Source organism: Beauveria bassiana (genome assembly GCF_000280675.1).
Source record: "Beauveria bassiana ARSEF 2860 unplaced genomic scaffold BBA_S00009, whole genome shotgun sequence".
NCBI classification, from domain to species: Eukaryota; Fungi; Ascomycota; class Sordariomycetes; order Hypocreales; family Cordycipitaceae; genus Beauveria; species Beauveria bassiana.
This window is the reverse complement of record NW_007930844.1, coordinates 1133571-1153075: the sequence shown is the minus strand read 5'-3', so window position 1 is coordinate 1153075 and position 19505 is coordinate 1133571. Positions and strand designations below refer to the sequence as shown.

General features: G+C 51.4%; 5 protein-coding genes across 5 annotated transcripts; 1 reads left to right on the top strand and 4 right to left on the bottom strand.

Annotated features, from left to right (window-relative positions):
• Window positions 1-1928: 1928 nt before the first annotated feature.
• BBA_04347 (TBC domain-containing protein) lies at window positions 1929-5351 on the bottom strand (the record flags this gene model as incomplete). Its single annotated transcript, XM_008599444.1, has 2 exons — window positions 1929-4868; window positions 4926-5351. The coding sequence occupies 2 exons, from the start codon at window positions 5349-5351 to the stop codon at window positions 1929-1931; spliced, it is 3366 nt and encodes a 1121-aa protein (XP_008597666.1).
• Window positions 5352-6256: 905 nt separating this feature from the next.
• BBA_04346 (protein kinase DC2) lies at window positions 6257-7122 on the top strand (the record flags this gene model as incomplete). The annotated part of the gene is made up of 2 exons (XM_008599443.1): window positions 6257-6410; window positions 6473-7122. 2 exons carry the CDS (start codon window positions 6257-6259, stop codon window positions 7120-7122), a joined length of 804 nt encoding a protein of 267 aa, XP_008597665.1.
• A 589-nt stretch (window positions 7123-7711) lies between these two features.
• On the bottom strand, window positions 7712-9193 carry BBA_04345 (endonuclease/Exonuclease/phosphatase protein; the record flags this gene model as incomplete). Its single annotated transcript, XM_008599442.1, has 2 exons — window positions 7712-9002; window positions 9057-9193. The coding sequence occupies 2 exons, from the start codon at window positions 9191-9193 to the stop codon at window positions 7712-7714; spliced, it is 1428 nt and encodes a 475-aa protein (XP_008597664.1).
• A 1775-nt stretch (window positions 9194-10968) lies between these two features.
• On the bottom strand, window positions 10969-12181 carry BBA_04344 (casein kinase I hhp1; the record flags this gene model as incomplete). The annotated part of the gene is made up of 2 exons (XM_008599441.1): window positions 10969-12072; window positions 12170-12181. The coding sequence occupies 2 exons, from the start codon at window positions 12179-12181 to the stop codon at window positions 10969-10971; spliced, it is 1116 nt and encodes a 371-aa protein (XP_008597663.1).
• A 3707-nt stretch (window positions 12182-15888) lies between these two features.
• Window positions 15889-19130, bottom strand: BBA_04343 (ribosomal protein L24E; the record flags this gene model as incomplete). The annotated part of the gene is made up of 5 exons (XM_008599440.1): window positions 15889-16034; window positions 16086-16242; window positions 16288-16772; window positions 17557-18666; window positions 18839-19130. The coding sequence occupies 5 exons, from the start codon at window positions 19128-19130 to the stop codon at window positions 15889-15891; spliced, it is 2190 nt and encodes a 729-aa protein (XP_008597662.1).
• Between the last annotated feature and the right edge of the window lie 375 nt (window positions 19131-19505).

Below are 19505 nucleotides of genomic sequence, written 5' to 3'. Positions count from 1 at the left end.
ATTAAAAATATACTTCTATAATTTAAGGTTTTATATACTTTATTATAATTACTAAAATAACTATAGCTAAATTAACCTAAATTAGTTATTAATAGTACTAAATAACTAAAGTTATTTAATTAAAACTTACTTAATATACGTTATATAAGTATATAAAGAAGCTTCTATAGAGAATATATATTACTATTTTTACTTTCTATAGCCCTTTATATATAACCTATATACTATAATAAATACTTATATTAGTTAGCTGTACTAGTTTTAGCTAATGTAGTGAAGGTACGTTTATTAGTTACATAGAAGGCTTCCCCTAGGCGATAAACAAATTAAATTAAATAATTCGAATTAAACACTTCGCTACCGTTTTTGAGCAGGCAGAAGCCATACCCTACTTGTCCGTGCTCGTTCATGAATGAATGATAAGGGCGTAGCTGATGTGTAGAACCGACGACCTAGACAAAGAACGTGAAAGAAGCCACGAAGATGCACTGAAGATGGGTGCTAGTAATCTAGAGGTTTTTGAGATTATATCAAAGCGTTAATTGAATACCTAGTGACTGAATGATTGCAATCATGTGCAATTTTGTGGATACAATGTGAGACGCTCACAAGCTCAATACAGTCAGTGTACAAGGGGTAGAAGAAAGAAAAAAGAATTGACAGCCTATCTGGGCCAGCAAGGCCGTGAAAATTCCAAGCCGGAGACTGGGAAGTATGACAAATTTTGTTCGATTCCTACTGAGCCCCTTTGATTACCTTTTCATAAACTGTCTGGGGTGCGCTCCTTCTACCGCTTCACTGCGTGAAGTATGGATATCGCTCGAAAAAAAAAGAGGATGAAAGGCCTTCTACGAGCATCGGTGCGAAAAAACTCATTACTGTTTAAAATCTGGTCTAGTAGAAGGAGCTGATCGACCTTTTATTTCATTTATTACGTCACACACTTGCAAATATCCTTGGCACAGCTAAATTGCGAGCGGAACCTTTTCAAGCAGTTCGAAAGGCACATTCATTTATGATTTGATGTATACTGACCTGGCACTTTGTGACACAGGACATCTATGCTTCTCATGACTAATTTCCAAAAGAAATCTAAAAATCCGACACAGCTTAATATATGTCCCCCACCATGGTTTATTGCCATGGTGCTCGATACGGCCCTAATATAATCTTTTAACCGCTATGCTTTATTAGATGGCGGGATCTTGAAAACCCATGAGTCTGTGATTGCACTGAGTGATCTTCCACCTGGAAGTCCACGCCTAATATGCCCTCATGACCTCATGCAGCTGTGTGCCAGTTGACCCTCGAAACTGAAAGTTGCAATTATTCACGACCCAATTAACATTCATGAGGATCTCCATGCTACTGTGATCCCTGAAACGTGCGAAGAGACGGGTTTGTTAATTACTTCACGAGCCGATATCGCCAATCCCTCTGACCATTTAGAAGGAGCAAGCAGTCACGAGATCCGTGGGCCATAGACAGAAAGGTACTACTAGTAGAGAACACATATTCATGTGCCTGGCAAGCAAGCAAGGAAGCCATCTCGGCCCGCTACCGGCCTGGCCATAGTCTTTTAAATACGTGCTCGCTCCCTCCTAACAGTCCAAGGGATATGACAAGCTAGGATGACACACTCACTGTTGATCCTAGAGGAATGACGGAAGACTCTGTTACCTGTGAGCCGTGGTCCGTATGCATCTACCGATGCAAAGACACACTTCAGAATGGTCTTTTGTTCGCGGCAAAAGATGACATCACAGACAGAAATAATGCTAATACAAGAGAGGCTCGGCAAGAAGGCTTCGAGGTGGAATAGCTCAAGGCCAGAGACGGCGCTGCATGGATTTCCAATGTGAATTGCAATGGATAGTAGAGAGTATGCGGAAACCGGCTTCTTCATCCTGACAATGCCTCGTCTTTCTTTAAGTGCCGAATTCCACCACACCGACACCTTCGTGTGCCGCAGGCTGGATAACAGATTTCTCCTCTGCATCCAAGTCCACCAGCCCCTCGCCAGCCTCTTTTGCCGAAGCGCCAGCGGATGCATCAGCGCCGTCCAATAAGTCGCGGTCGGAGCTACGGACAGAGCGGCGCTCGATGTCTGTGCCTATTTCGGATGTCACCTCGGCAGGCAGAGTCATATCATCATCCTCATCCTCGTCGTCATAAGCGCGTTGGCCGGGCACAGCATTCTTTTCCAGCTCTCTCTGTGCTTCTTCCATGCGCCGTCGCACTTCGGTAGCGACTCGCATACCGTCAGTCACGATAGTGTCCAAGACGCCGCGAAGTCCCCTACCCGCGCCAGGCGGGCCGACCTGTGGTGGGATCTGATGCCTAGTACCGAAGCCTAAGCTTGAGAAGGTGGTGAGTGATCCAGACGAAGTGAGAGTGTGCGAAACTCCCTCCACGATGTGAAATGACAGAGGGAACGACGACTCGAAGAACTGCTCCAAAAGTTCGTCCGCCAATACTACCATTCGAAATGTTGGCAGAGTAATGTGAAGGGGGTGAGCAGGATCAAGTGCTGCATTGGCGGCTTCGGCCTTTGCCTTGCTGGCGTTGTGCCTCAAGCTGTCGTGGCCTTGCGGGGTGGCATTGACAAGGCCGACTAGGTTGGCCGGTTTGTCTGCAGCTGACATGGACTCGTTTCCGATCGCATCGCCATCGTCATCGTTGTTATCATCATCATCATCATCATCGCCCACAGCAAATGCGTCTGCAGCTCCGGAGCGATGATCAGTGTCAACCGGGATGAGGTCCTCGTTCTTGTCTTTCTTCGGATGGTCCGGATCCGCATATTCGAAGCAGCGGCGAATGAAGGCACTAACACTACCGAGAAACCTCTCGTTTATAGAGGCCGCAGCAGCATGGCTGTCAAGAGGTTCGGTACTACCATCGGTGCTGGCCAGGGTTGACGGACTCAAGGGCCCTTCCAAGCCGCGCCGTGATAGGAACAGGAGCGCCTCTGAGATGCGCAGAATGCCTTCTCGGTCGACTTTGCCATCTCCGTCATCGTCGTAGAGCTCGAAGAAGTACGTAATAGTGCCCATAATATCCTTCTTGCCCTTAATGCCCGCCAGGCCGGAAACAACATTTTGCAAAGTGAGAGCCTGGTTGCAGTCGATATCCCATTTTTTGAACAGGCGCTCCAGAAACTCGTGTTGTGTCGGCTCGGGCCCGGCTCCCCAGTGCGAGCTACTAATAGAGATGCCCGGGCTGTCGTTGACCCCGCCATGTCGCTCCATCCCCACTGCGGTGCTCCTTCTAGACTGGCCGGGCGAGTCCGAGACCGCCCACCGGGCCATGCTGGCAAGAAATTCACGGAAGGCATCATAGTCCATCAAGCTTGTACTTGGCCCCAGCCCGACACGACCTTTTTCGACCTGGTCCGGGACACCTCTGGGGAAAATCTCGGACGCGCGCATTCTGCTGGCTTTGGCACGGCGCTGCGCCTCCTCCTGCATCATGCGATCTCGCTGCTGGCGTTCGTACAGCACATTGTAAAATCTGTCGTAGAGAGAGCCCAGCTCGTCGTTGGACAGGAGCTTGCTGTCTGGGCCCAGGTTTCGAATGGCCGTTCTCTTAGCAAAATTTTCGATATTGTTGAGGACTGCATCCTTCTTCTGCAGCCGTAGCTCTGTGATGCTGCTATGGGTGATGCCCGAGAACTCTTTGAAGGCGACAACCATGAGTTCCTGAAACCGGGTCACGGCTCGGAGCTTGGGATTCTCGGATTTGGGGTGGGCAGATTGGTCTAGCCGTGCAAAGTAAGTCTTCAGGACCGATATGAACGCACCGTCGTCCGCAGCATCGAGCAGCTCCTCTCCGTTGATGCGCAGAATGGCCAGACCGACCTGAAAAAGCACCTTCGGGCCCTCGACAAAGAAGACGTCCAAGACACGAAAGGCGAACACGAGCGGCATGGAGTTGATATACAGAGAAAGGAACCATGGCAGCGAAACAACGGAGAGCTGTACGTCACTCTTGACTAGATGTTCCCACAACACGGGCATGGTGCGCTCGACGAGAGACTCGAAGACTTTCTGGTCTAGGAGCGTACCGTACATGGTGGTGGAGTAGTATCCGGGTACCAGCCGGTCGCACAGCGCAGACAGCAGGAAGAAAGCTTGAGATTCAGACATGTATATCAGGAGGGCGGCCACGACGATGTTCATCGCTTGGCAGTAGCCGACGTCCGTGTCGACCCAGCTGTAGGCAGTTAACACGCGGCGGAGGCGTCCGATTCCGTCTTCACTTTGAAAGCCGGGGTATTCTGGCAAGCTTCTGTTGAGATCTTTTTCAATCTCATCAATGGCCAGCGACTCCTGGTCCTTGAACTTGGCCAAGGTGTCCGCGTAGAGGGTCGGGGATTCTAGGCGCAAGTACAGGGAGCCCGAAGTCAGCTCCCACATCTCGCCTCGTAGCCTGTTTGGCAAGCCAACCCGGATAAGCTTGTGAAAGGTGGGTTGTCGAATAAGCGTAGCGCTTCTGCCGTTGTCGCGAAGGTACTCTGCCCAGAGTCGCATCTTGGCCCGATCTCTCAATTTCTTTGGGTCGCCAGGGTAACGGAATATCAGGCCAAGTCCTGCGTCGGGGGGGATACTGTCTTTTTTCTCCTCAGGTCGCAAGAGGTATTCCGAGTAACATTCGGCGACGACCCTGCGCAGCTTTCCTACATTACTCACACCGGCCCGCAGGCCTTTCTTCAGACCATCGCAGAACCGCTCACACGCCTGTCTAGGGCCCGCGAGATGAATAGTGATGCGCTGTTCTTTGGTGTCTCTCTTGTCCTTCGTTCCGGCGTCTTTGTCTTTTTGGTTCTCCAAGAGGAGCCCATTCCACGTCGTGATGGCCAGGGCAAACTACACACGTACAGTTAGCGAATGCTTTGGAAACCCGGGCCGTCTTCCCTTCGGTACCTGAAAGTTTTGACTGTTGAGCCTTTCGACACGCCTAATGGCGCACAGAGGGAAGGTAAATCCATTACCGCTAGGCCCGCCGCCGTGCGTCTGGCCGGTGAAGGCGGACGAACTGCTCGTGCTCGCCGAATGCAGAAAGCTGGTGGGCGTTGTCGAGAAGCAGATAAACGCCTCGGACAGGTGCAATTTTCCCGCATAGTGCCAGCCTCTATCGTGCTCCTTTTCTCCACCCGTAGCGTTCGATGGCGGGATGGTCAGCTCGGCGGTGATTTCGTAGAGGGGGTTCTGGGACGCAGGGAGACGGAATTGACTCTGGAACAGCGACGCCTTGGAGGGGTTTCGATCAGAGCTGGAGAGATTCAGTCCCTGTGTAGGGTCAATGAGCTGCTGTGCCTTTTGCACTATATTGGTGAAGTTGGAGAACATGGTTTATGCCTCTTCATCACACGCGCAGGGCGACGGAATGTAGCCCTCGTCGTCTCAGCCCTTGCAGCAGTGGGGGGAGGGGGGCGAACACACCAAATCGTGTGCGGCGGAGCGTAAATGATGGAAGCACGATTAGGCGGAAGATAGTCAGATGACCTGAAAGATGCCGGCGCGGCGTTCTAAACGTACAAGAGCGACACAAGTACTGTCTTTGCTTTGGCAAATGGACTACTCTTCCTGTGTGATAATATCTGGCGCTACAGATGTCATTGCCTGCCTCCCTGACCTCAAGCGGTGGAGCTCCCACCCATACACGGCACGTACTGGCTGGTGGTGGGCTGCGATGGGTACAAGCAATTGAGGCTCCCTAAGTATTTAGGGGCTTCACGGGCTTGTACCTAGCAAGCCTACCTAGGTACCTAGGTAGGTAGGTAGGTACATGTAGGTACCTCAGCAAGCCACCACAGCACGCACAGCTGCCAGAAGAAGTACCTTGCACCCGGCGGCAGTTGTGCCACTGCCCCACCTGACACACTGGAGCGGGTGTTAAGCATCATCTCGACGCGCTGTGATGGCGCGGTCGAGAGGATACTGGTACTTGCGACTCGAGAAGCTGCATCGCAGTCTGATACATACAGCTCGCTCTGATCAACACTCGACTGACCCGGAGAAGACGCCTGCGCATACGCCCTTTTCGACTGCCGCTCGACCAGAAGTGAAAGTGACCTTTCAATCCGCCATCTGCGAACTTGGTTGCGGTCATGGATCGCACCAGATCGCAGCATTGAGTCGCTTGGCGTGCTAGACACAGCGTCTTGTCTCACAAGATTGGTCGCGGGCTATGAATGCAAAATATTGCTCTTCGATTGCACCCAGGCCAAACAAACGCATACTTAGCGGGCACCATGGCGTCATCTTCTGTTGCGCAGCCTGCTGGTTATGGCATGGCGGCTGCGGAGCCTAACATGTCGGCTCCCGGTAGCAGCATTGTGCAGCCGCAACCGCCAGTGCGCGATTTCAAACTGTCTAATTTCAAGCTCGTCAGAACGCTCGGCACAGGTTCGTGTACCCTCCTGCTGCCTCGCGCGAGGCTCCCATCCACACCCGGCTGACCTCCTTAGGCACCTTTGCGCGAGTCTGCCTTGTCCGGCCGGCCAGCGCGACGGAGGCGCTTGACCGGCAAGATGATTCCGAGGTGTATGCGCTGAAAATTCTTCGAAAGACAGAGGTTATCAGACTGAAGCAGATTGATCATGTGCGCCATGAACGTGCAGTGCTTGCCGATGTCGCCGGCCACCCTTTCATCACGAACCTGATTGCATCCTTTGCCGACGCCGACTCACTATACATGCTCCTCGACTATGTACCCGGCGGCGAGCTTTTTAGTTATCTCAGGAAGTTTCGTCGCTTTGACGAACCAGTTGCCCGATTTTACGCCGCGGAGATTGTTCTGGTGCTCGAATTCCTCCACGAGCAGCAGGGCGGCGTGGCTTACAGGGACCTCAAGCCTGAGAATCTGCTTCTTGATAAGGACGGTCATATCAAACTCGTCGATTTCGGCTTCGCCAAAAGGCTTGGACATCACGATGACCGACCTGTAGAGACGTACACGCTTTGCGGGACTCCAGAATACTTGGCACCAGAGGTAATACATAACCAGGGCCACACTACAGCCGTAGACTGGTGGGCGCTTGGCATACTACTTTACGAGTTTCTCACAGGCTACCCTCCATTTTGGCACCAAAATCCGCTAGAGATTTACAAACAGTGAGCGGCCGTGCAGTTTCGCGATGGGTTGTTCCTAATTGTCGTGACAGGATTGTAGAAAAACCTATCGCCTTTCCAGCAGACCCGCCGATCTCCCACCAGGCCAGGGATATTATCTGTTCTTTTTGTACAGTGGATCGCTCGCGGAGATTAGGAAACGTTAGCGGAGGAGCGACCCGAGTAAAAGCGCATCCATTCTTCCGAGATCTCAAGTGGACTGACATACTGCATCGACGGATCTCGGGGCCTATCATCCCGCCCATCCGCTATCCCGGCGATGCGCAGTGTTTTGATATATATCCGGAGGATGACGGGAAGCGGGAAACATATACACTAGACATGGCCGAACAGTATGACCATTACTTTGGGGACTTCTAGTTCTCGGAGGTTACTATCCTGGGGGTCATGCTCGTTCATATTGACTGGAAGCGAATGACGGCCGACGGCCAGCAGGTTGTTAGGGGCTAAGCTAACAAGTATAATACTCGGGAAGTGTCATGGACGCCGTGGCAAGCGCAACCACTACACAGACAAGAAGATATAGCATTCAGGGACAGTTTAACTGGTCATGGGATCATACATTGTGACTATGTCTATGCTAAGTGATATACCCAATAGCCGCCGATGGAGGCAGCCAAGAAAGTGGCTAGAATATATGCACCCTCTTTTGTGCTCCAGAGGAACATGCTCCAACCCAGAAGTAGCTCGCGCCGTCTCGCCGCCGTGCGACGCTCCCATGCCTCCGGGTCCAACTCTGTCGGGAGCCGCACGCGAGGATCTGTAGAGGTGGCCAATACCTCTGCAGATGGGGTTAATGCCGATGAGCTAAGTATCGGAGCTTCAATGCGAAGAAAAACGGGTCGATGATCGCTTGTGCGCATCAGCGGAAGGGCGTCGTACGCATTGACCTTCATATTGCCGTTGCCTTGCTCGGTAGCAGCCCAGCTGGGGAGGTCCAAATACAGGATACGGTCTGTCCAGCCGGGGTAACGATGCGGAGCAAATCTCCACGAAACAGAATCCATCTCGTTCACATCCTTGAACCCGCTCTCTAGCACTTCATACTTATAAGTTGGAGGAAAGTGCACCTCAGCCTCAGTCAGCCCATGCAAAGTCCTGCCTGCTGCCTTTTCCCGCGTGAGTTGGTCTAGCTTGAAGAACCTTGGGTAATAATTATCTGATCCGGCATCTAGGCTGGGAAAAGCAGCATTCGGGGGCGGAGAGCTAGTGGATATACGGTAGTTGAGGTCTCCGCCGACAAAAAGATGCGAAGTAGGTTTGAAGAGAGATAGCTCGTGCAGTTGCTTTTGTAACGCACCCGTGTCTGGTGGATGCCGATCTCTTTGTAATAATCCCACGCCTTCTCCTTCCGAGTCGTCGTCAGGTGGCTTGAGGCTACCACTGCGCATTCTCTCGAGCAGAGGTAACGGGTCTCCGAATGCCATGCATCGCATGATAGAAGCCCAATTGGCATTGCGACGAGGTAGATTCCATTCCATGGCGGCTAAGTGTGTTGCGACGAACGTGAGATTTGCAGAGCCGCACTCTCCTGCATCGTAAAGGATTCTGAGACCGACAGCACCCTTATTTCCCATGTCGGCAGCACCAAATCCAACTTCAGCACCCATTATGTCCTTGATACGACTCGAGTCCCTGGCAAACAGAAGAATGGCCGTATACCCAACATTTTTTGACTTCATCAGCTCGTAGCGTTTTCGCTGTGTCGTTCGTTCGGCAGCAGATGGTGTCCCGTCGGCCACTCCGAGCTTCAGATCATACTGGGATGCAGCTTGATTAACGGCAGTGTCAAAACGTTCGATGTAGGGCCGTAGGAAATAATCGCCGATGAATGCATAGCTCAATGGCGCAACCTCCTGGAGGGACCTTGACGGCAAGTTAGCACTGAAATTCTCGCGACGGATATTGCGAGATACGTACAAGACAACGAGGTCCGGCAGGTCTGTGGCATTCTGGCCGAAGGCCGCCTCTAGATGGTTGGCAAATACCGCAGTATTTATCAAAGCTTTCGCGCAGTTGAATGTTAGAAAAAGAAGGTCAACTTTTGAGGGTGCCATTGTGCTTTACTTCTGCACTCTTGGATGAAACCATGAAGGATGTTGCTCATCACAGCCACACGCCCTCCTTATCACACAAGCTGGCATTGGGGAAAAGGGTGGAGAGCTCGGGTGGGCGAGTGGGTTGTACGGGGACGATATTAGCGGTGCTGGCTCTTTTATTTATTACGGATTTCTCACACCTGATCAGGCACGAGACAAGCAGTTTCGGCAGGAAATTAGCCATCCCTTGAAGTATGTACGGATACATTTCCAAGCGAAGGCGTATGTACTTTGAGATTCAAGTGATGGCCTTTGTCTCACGGCATCTTTCCGTGCTTCACTCTAAAGGTACATTGACGTGCTGGGATCTACCACTAGAAATGAAGTCGCTAACTAGACTCTTCATCTCGACTTAGGTAGTGAGTGGAGCCATGCTCTCGATAACAAGATAATACTAATACCAGTGACTCGAAATTTATTTTGAAACGCCAGAGGCAGGTACCTAGGTAGCTACGTTGGAGACAAGACAAACTTCCTCACCGCCACCCAACAGCTCTGACAATCTCATGCACGCCATCATGTGGCGCGGCGGGGGAGCTATGAGTGGCCGCGTGACACCAGCGTCTATCTCAATATCGATCTCGTTACACCGACTTTCGCAGCGGATTCATCTTCATTTTGAGGGTTGTAGGAGAAAAAGCAATCTGTTAACTATCGTTGTACACTCTTCTAAAGGGTCATAGGCTCCTATAACGAACATCTTTGAGCGCTTTCTTGCCAAAGGCTTCTCGCGTGAGACTTCCATGGATCACAGACTTTAAATCAAGAGCATTTCACAGAATTCCGCTGAGCGAATTGACTATGAAAGACATTCGTCCGAAATGTTGGGTGATACACGTGTCTATGATCGTCCTCCACAGCGAAGGCGCTGTGCAAGCGGCTGCCAGCATGAATCACCTGCCGCCACACGCCGACATATTGGGCAACTCCTCAGCGAAGTTGCTTTCCAGGTCCCAATGGCATCGCGATTTGAGTTGTGGCGCATGCCAAGTCGACCAGCCGACCGAGGAAACCAATGCCCCACCGAAGACGAACTAAAAAAAACGAACAGCAACATAATGAACAAGGAAATTTGAGTTCTGAACGCATCCTCCGCATCGGCGAGCTGGACATCATAGGACCATAGTTACGTGCAGTCTACCATGAGGGAAAGCCAGCAAGCTTTCCCTTCTTCACGGTGTGACGGATGGTCCAGGAAGTTCGGGAATGCCGTATGACATACCCGGGCATGCCTTTCCGATGCAGCGTCGACGGAGAAGCACGAGCGCAGACCATACACCAGCCTGATCTGATCGTGTTTCCCACATGCGACGGCATCCGAGCCATGGCTGAAGTCGTAAATGTATGATGCGTTTAAGAACAAAATAGTGCGATGCATTGTGTAGAAATAGACTGGGGGCCACTGAAGCGAACAGTGACCGCACTCCCAAGGATTGCCACCGCATGGCAGTGGCAGCCAAGCACTGGCTGCCCTCTGCTGGTGAGGATCGTTGGGTGTCCCCAGCTACAGTCTCGAGAATGTGCCAGAAGCTGAGCCCTTGCCAACATCATTTTTGTCGGTGACTGCGAGAGGCGTATCCCGCTCCTTTTGAAGCAGAGCGAAGCCTGTTTATCGTCCACTGAGTCAGCCGCACTTGTCAGCAAATGTCTGTTCGGTGAAACGTTCGAGTGCAAGTCCACATGTCCATAGAAATAATATTCGTCAAGAAACCAGATTATGCTTCATAAGGAACTCACATCCTATCGCTTCCACCGATGGCGCGGCTGGTGTCTGGTGTGTCAACGCCAGCACCGGATCCACGCTCAAGCATCTTGCGGCGAGAGCTGGGGATAGCACCAGGCTTGGCAGCACCCGAGGGTGTGGCCGCAGTGGCGTTAACTCGTGAAGCGCGTGCCTTCTCGTCATCGTCGGCGACTTGACCAACAGCCTGGGCGATAGCCTGAGCATTCTTCTGATACTTGTACACAGTCCAGTCGAAGACGTAGTCGTACTGGAAGCCCTCTCTGACAAAGAGGTCACGGAAGATCTTGCGAAGGTAGCTGTAGTCCGGCTTATCATCGAAGCGGAGAGAGCGGGTGTAGTTCAGATATATGGCGAATTCGTTAGGGAAGCCGCGGCAAAGGACTTCGGTGGGCGTCGTCATCTTTTTCTCCATGATGCGGTCATACTTTTGCTTTTTGGTAGCAGCCTTCAGTCCCTGCCACGGAAGAGAACCGCGGCAGAAATAAAGCATGACGTAGCCCAGAGACTCCATATCATCTCTGCGAGATTGCTCCACGCCAAGATGAGTGTTGATTGAGGCGTAGCGGGCGGTACCAGTAAGATTCTTGTTCTCGCGGTAAGGAATATGGAAGTGAGTCTTTGGGTCGCGGTACTTCTTGGCGAGACCAAAGTCAATGACATTGACTTGATTTCCACGCTTTCCGATGCCCATCAAGAAGTTGTCAGGCTTGATGTCTCGATGAATGAAGCTCTTTGCGTGGATATATTCGATGCGAGAGATGAGCTGATCGGCGAGAAGGAGGACCGTCTTTAGCGAGAACTTGCGGTTGCAAAAGTTGAACAGGTCCTCCAGACTGGGCCCGAGGAGGTCAAGAACCATAGCATTGTAGTCACATTCAGTTCCGAACCATCGAACGAATGGAATGCCAACGCCGCCGGCTAGCGACTTGTACACGCGTGCCTCGTACTCAAGCTGAGGATGCTTTGCCTTCACAGACTCCAATTTGATGGCAATTTCTTCCCCAGAGATGATGTTGGTACCCAGATAAATGTCGCCAAACGATCCAGAGCCGATCTTCCGACCGATTCGGTATTTGTTGCCGACGCGAAGATCCTATTGACTGATGTTAGTACGGAAAATTGAGCGGACTGCAATGTAGACGATGGCTCGAGGGCTGTCCATACAGCCCATGTAATAATCTGTCTCATACCATTGTCGTCATTCTGGAACAGTTTGTCCAACCGCTGCAGGGTTAGAATCCCAGGTGGTGGTGACTCGGTTTCGAAGTAAGGATCGGTATAGGATATCTAAGACAGGAAACCACTTCGGATCAGTCAAGTAGCAAATGGAGAGTTAGTTATAGCAAGGGGAAAGTCATGACAGTATCGTGATAATGAGTGCCAAACACAGTAAGGGATGGCTCTCCAATTCACTATACGAATCAGGTTGATAGTTGTAGCAAGTGATGAGGAGCCGAAGCTCGATGTTGGCAATAGTGCAGTCGACAGTACTTACAAGCTGCTGCACAATATGCAGAGATGGATGGCAGCGGTCAGTAATGGATGGCGAGATTTGGGCGGTGACGACTTTTTCGGCCCGAAGGTGGCGAAAGCGAGAATTTGACGCAAATTCGGGCGCTGTTTCCCGGGCACAAGGCTATTGAACCCAGTCCAAATCTTCGATAAAAGAGATGTCAGTCTCGAAGAGTAAATGCAAACCGGCGCAATGAGGAAGTTGGCGGATGGAGGAGGATAAATGGATGGGGAGAGGGCAATAGATGCAAAACCACTTGGTAGGGAGGAGAAGAGGGAGAAGCGCCTTATTAGCAACAGAAGGAATTTCGAGGGGGCCGCTGGGCTCGTGTCAGCCAGTGGAAGAAATGGGGCGGTGTCAAGGTTTTAGCGCTTTGTGTGTGGCCTGTGCAGTGTACTGTCCTGGTGTGTTAGGTCAAGGCACCTTTGTAAAGCTGCGTACCTAGGTACCTACTCACGGCATTTACCTCGTGCCTAGGGAGCTGGAGACTTGAAAGCCTTCGCATTTTTCTCACAGAAAAGAGGCGTGTCCCAAACCGACGTCAGATGCAAGCAAAACGCAAGCAAATTCTTGTATAGCCCACAGCAATTTTTCTCTGCATGAAGACGTAATAATAGCACCGGAAGATTCACACACACATGGCGCGTCAGAAAGTCGGGTGGCACTGAGCGGTGCCAGCTTGGGCTCCACGCCCTTCCCTGTTAATAATAATCGGGCGCGGCCTAAGAATCATGACGAGTCACGCGGGCGTCGGGCTCGCCTCAGTCAACGCACCCAATGCACAATGAAAGTGCAAGGGCGTGCAGCTGATACGGCTAGTCCTTGGTTTCGAGCGTCAAATCTGCTGCATAGTAAGTCAGAAAGGGGATGACCAGAGTGCCAAGGTCTGGCCTACACCCGCCGACTTCCTAGGCGCGCCCACAGGTATCAATCATATCGCCACCTCATTTACTGTACTCCCAACCCAGCACCACGCAACCATGAGCATTGGCCTATACTGTAAGTCAACTTCCTTTGACATCTTTTTACGCTGACGCACATTTGGACCCCGTTGTCTGAAGACTGACATTCATAATATTGACTAAACAAGACATGATCGTTGGGTGACTGCTATTGTGAGCTGTAAAAATCGTGATCAATGGAGGCAAGGCTGCTAGTAGAGTTGTTCTGAATCAATACGCCATTGTATAGATGTCAATTCGCAGCAGCAGAAAATAGTGAGCGATCTGAGGCGTTGACCTGGTAGAGCTCAAGCTTAGCATCAAACAGCAGGTCGCAGGACTTGATCAAGCGTTCTTCGCTACGCTACACTCGCATTGATTGACAAACTTTAATCTTATCCCTGCAAACGATTGAAAACTTCTCTGGATTTGACAAGTCGTACGCAGGGTGGCTGCGGTGACCTCCGGGTCCTGCAGCACAGCTACGAGAGCGCCCTCGATTACTTGATTTGTTTTCACTATACATTCCTTTGCTGAGGAGCTTCTCAGGAACTTTGGCGACGAAAATGACAAGGAAGATGATGTCAAGTGGTCACTGCGGAGGAGGGGTGACAGCATGATACAGCCACATAGGGTCTCTTGGAGGGGGTGGGAAAGTGACGGCGTTGCGAGCTCCGTCAATCAGAACGACCACGGGAGCGACGTTCTGATGAGATCCTGGCGGTAAAGGCGGCGCCTCTGAATGAGGTCTAGGTACCGGACATAAAGCCTGCTTTCCCTGGGGATATGTCTCCGCTGAAGGTAGTAGTGACGTTGTCGTGAAAAGCTGAGCGTGATCTGTGTTTGATGCATGGAAAGCTGGCTTTGTAGAAGCTTTCGATGTTCTGTTTTTCGAAATACAAGGCTGGCATTCTTTGAAGGAGTATCGGGGTGGTGGTTGAGAGCAAATGCGGTTGGCGATTCCCATGTTGAACTTGGAGTTTCATCTGAGTTGGCTCGAGTTTGTATTTGCTGGTTTGTGTTCGGGAAGCATGCATTATTATGTCCTCAGTCTGGGGACTACTAGTTGTATTTTCGAACTGTGTAGTTGTTTCTGATGCAACAGCGCTCCGGTCATTCTCATTCGACGAAGCGTCTTGACTACTAGATGGAGCGGTGCCTGTTTGCGGCCGGTCAGTCAAGGCAATATCCTCGAATATAGTTCACGAACTAAGTTTTTAAATGTACTCGGCTTCTTGTTTATGCTACTGAACGCTTGTTCGTGGCAACCCGAAACTGAGGTACCAGAGTAGCAGAGCCGTTCAGCGACGAGCCAACAGCGGCAAATGCACCTGTTACTCCAGAGATTGCAGTACAGCCATCAATTCATCACGATTTCGTGACAAATTAGGTACAACTAGAATGCAAGGCTGGTTGCTCATGAGGCCTTCGAAGGGCATGATCGTGGTCTTGTTCCATTGCAGCCGAACTCGACTCGACTGTATCTCCGCCACCTATCGAGTCTAGGTAGGTTTGCCCAGGCGGTCTATGATCTGCATTTCCGTTTGCTGTTGAGGTAGTATCAATAATACTGCTGGAACCTGAATCATGTTCGAAAGGACTTAGATAGTCAAGGCGGTCGCTCCCACTCCCATGATACGGCCACACATTGGCGAGGCTTGTGGTAGGTGACACTTGACATGTCGCTAGGCCGTCGTATTTCATGGACCGGCTTGGACCTTGACACATCATCTAGATAGAATGGCCAGAGATTTTTTTTGTAGCAGATCAACGCTCTCTACAGGAGCCACTGCGGCTTGCACGTCGCACTGCGTCAGCGCCAACGACTCACCGGGAAGCTCGAAAACAGCGACATCTGGCTTTCGCGTCGGTTGGTTCGTGACGCTTTCAATTCCGTCACGGAATCAAGCTTTCAGGTCTATCGGTTTGTTGGCGTGTCGGCGCACTCTTGAGCGTAGCAAGTACGTTTGGTTGTTATTTAGAGGGGGGTAAAGCGCTCATAAAAGTGTGGCGCGTCCATTTTTTGAGTGCACGACTCGACCTTTTCGTAATTATGCGTGCTGTCTATCTAACTAGACCTATCTGCAGGGACACGGACAGTAAATAGGGGCTACCCATAAAAATAGCCAATAATTCGTGCCCATGCGCGCGATGAGATTGATAGACCACTATGACTATAAACAATCCAGTCACCACATTGGTTTTGAAAGCTCATGAGGCCTCCAGCATCAGACCAACAAAAATTAAAAATCCAAACAATTAGGTACTTACAGTATTGAGATTATGCCGAGGATGGTAAAAATAGACACTGATTGGGGGGGAGGGGGGGATTATTGTAGAGAGTACCAGTCAAGGCCTATGCAGGGGCGAAGCAAGGAAAGCAGGCGACTGCGACGATGGCGTATCGTCACGAACAACCTACCGCCCTTGTTTGCAAGCACAGCTGCGAACTTCATCAGTCTGTCAACCTATCGGTGCCGCGGCGGCTACGGTCAACCCATCTGCGTTTGCCTGTACGCAACTCAAAGTGGGCGGCACTAGCTCGAACATCTTGCATGTTGCCTTCAATAGCAGCGCAGGTTTTGATGCGGTAGCAATCCACTGGATAGATCGTCAGCGCTTGAATCGTATTCTCGACTCAGCGGGACTTACAGGCGCGTTGCAAAAATAAGTTTCTGCCTGAGAAGACTCGACTCTGCAGCCAGGCCATACGGTGGCCCATGTCGTTGAGTTTCAATTCCCTTGCGCGTCTTGACCTTTTCATATTGGGAACCAGGATCTCGCCGTCCTGACTGTCCGGTAAGGGTATCTTGACAATTGTTGACAAGGTCACCTTCGAGCCACGTCTACTTACATCACGCCCGTCCGTATCCTGTATGGCATCATCCGACGCATCATCTGAGAAGATTTGTGCTCCGAGAGCGTTCGGCGGTGGATTTTGCATTTCTCGAGGGAAGAAGCTACGCGGATACACGCTGACGCGCGTTCGAAAACTGTCTGGAATTTCGTTGGTATCGACTCCGTCAAGTGTCACCCGGACGCGAAGCCGAGAGCCGCGCCTGCTATCTTCCACGAGCACGAATTTGCGCTTCCTTGCCTCCGGAAGATCGGGAAAGAGACCATTTTGGTCATCAGCAGGGCCACGGCTCCGTTGTTTCGCCAGCACAGCGGACCCTGTACGAGGCGTGTGAGAGGATACGGCACCATCAGGTGTGGCAGAAGGATAACTATGACCACTATATCCAGTGAAGACATGGGCAGTGCGTACGTCTTGAGAGTTTGTTGTTTCTTCGCCACAGGTCGGGTATGGGAGAGTGTTTTCATGCGAGTCGCTGTCAGCTGTACAATTTTGTTAGCTTACGTGTCAGACTAGTTAGAGCAGCGAATGGTGCAAGGGCATGAGCAGAATGCGAGGGAAGACATCAAGTCCCGAGAAGAATATATCGCGCCAATCAGGGGATCCAAAAAATGCGACCAAGAACGTTTTTCAGTGTAACATTGATAGTCCAGAGACTCGGAGAGCTCAACTAAAAATCAGTCAACGCCCAGCAGCGCGTTTCAGCAAGAACACTCGATGGCAGCTGCAGCCTGAGATAATGATCCTAAGACAGTAATGTACAGGATTGTGCGCGAAGAGAGAAAAGAAAGACAACAGCTCAGTTTCGCGACAGCCCCTTGCCTGCGAGGCTTGATTGTGTAGAGGAGAACAAGAAACAGTGATCCGACTTGATTTTCCGACATAAGAAACGAAACGTAGCGGTAAAAATAAGAAGTCAACCTAGAACATGAATGAACTCTCAAGGATTCTTGCCCTCCCAGGGTGAGCCCCGAACAAAATAAGTAGGAAAACCGCGCATGGTCCACGAGCTGAACAAATGAGAGAGAAAAACAAAGTGCAGTAGTCCAAATTGAGGTAACGAATAGACCGGCGCGAACTTTTTTTTTCCCCTTGGGGATGATAGATGGCAGAAAAATGGGTGGTATCATCAAATCAGAACGCGTAATGGCGAAAAGATGCGACTAGGTGTAGAGGGGGCAATGCGATGATGTCTGAAGAGCAAAACAAGGCAAATGTGTAGCAGATAAAAGATCTATGTAGGGAATCACATCTGGTGAAACATACCGACTTCATCTCCTCCAGCGGCGGCTCCGGGATGACCGCCTGCATGATGGTGATGCATTGGCTGGCCCATGCTTGCCAGGCTTGGCTTGCTGTCCATCGTCGGTGTAGGGCTAGGTCCCATAGAGCCAGGGCCGTTCGGCAAACCTGGAGGTGGCCCATGGCTAGGCATATGGGCGGTGGGCGGATGAGCCGGGCCCTGCGACTGTTTGCGATTGTTCATTTTCGCCATCCTGCGTACTCTGCGACTTCGTAGACGGGGGTCTTGGTTGCTATTGCGCCAACTGTCGACTGCTCTCTGGATCAAGCCCCGTTTGCCACGCAGAGGCGCATTCAACTGGGCAAGAGCCCAGCCGACACGGTTGCAATCCGTCTCATACATCAGTCGGTTGCCACGATACTGATCCTTAGGGCAACAAGCGCGAGGATAGACACAATTTTCTTGTTTGAAATCGGCCGTCAACTCGTCTGTATTTACAGACTCGACGTCGCAGCGAATGGTATATTCCATCTTGACTCGATCGCGCGAATACTCAAAAGCAATCCACTGAACACCGTTGCCATCTTGCCTCACGACAAGCGGTGTGGTGGCAGGAATGGGACCGGGAGCCGCGTTAGGATTGACCGCCGCACTGTGACTACCAGGGCTCTGCATCTGGGGCGGTTGTTGCTGGTGGCTTGCCTGGGACATTGGGGAACCCTGGGGCTGTTTCTGCATTTGCAGAGGAACCTGAGGCTCGATCTTTGGTCTGGGGCTGCTTGTCATGCTAGCTTGTGTGTGCTGGGGGGCGTGCTGTTGCATTTGATTCGGCGCGGCCGTGTGAGACATCATTAGGTTGGCTTGCGAAGTCATTGGCTGCTGCGGATGATGAGCATGATGGCCGTAAGGGGAATGTGAGGCTTGGGTCGGCATAGACTGGTATGACGGCTGCGGCTGGTAGTACATGGACTGGGGCATGTGTTGCGAAGGCGCTTGGCCATAGATGCTTCGGTGCTGGTCATGCTGAGAAGGCGATGCGACTGATGCCGGAGAGTTGGACTGCGGCGTATGATACGACATCGGCGGGTAGGGCGGTCGCGGCATCTGCGCTGCAGCCATCATATCGGGTGTGTCTGTATATCAAGACATTGTCAGCGACACGAGCTGGGACCAAAGCCTCGATGAGGATAGCAGAGACTGGAGCGCTGTAATACAAAGCGAAACCAAAGCCTCGGTGAGGGTAGTAAAGACCAGAGCGCAGTAATACAAAGCGAGCTCACTTCGGGTATCATAGGAAGTACTCACCGGCGGAAGTATATCCGCTCGTTGCACCAGGTGTGCTGTAGGGACTAGGATGATTATAATAGTTTAGGTTATCCTGCGTGTTGCCGGGTTGATTTCCTTGTTGATACGCGGAAGGAAGGGACTGCGCTGGCGGGTGGTAGCCGCTATGATGACTGGATTGTTGCTGTTGGTGAGCTTGGCCAGGATGCTGCTGATGAACTATGCTAGGCGGTCGAGAATGATGCAAATGCTGCGTAGGTGGATGACCTTGCTGTTGCTGGTGGGGAGGATGCTGCATAGAAAGGAGGCCCATCAGTAAGACATTGACATAGAATAAAGAAGGAATAAAGACTCCGACGCGCGAAAGAAAACAAAAAGTGGTCAAGCAGGCAGTGGTGGTGTTTTATTTGGCCCCTTGACGCTGTCAAAAAAAAAAAAGGCATGGGGAGGCCTGTAGTGGAGCCTATCGTCCCCTGGGCCCAGACTAGGATACCACGGGTGAGGCGTGCTAGACCGAGAAAGGGGGCTGATTAAAGCAAACCGGGTCCTGGTGCAGCTTGTTTGCCCAGTGAAGAGGGCGTTGGGGGGTGGCGGGCCACAACGTGGGGAAGTAGCACCAGCCCGGCTTGGGCAAAGGAAGCTAACGAGGTTACTGCACCAGGCAGGGATTGTTCTGCATCGAACAACC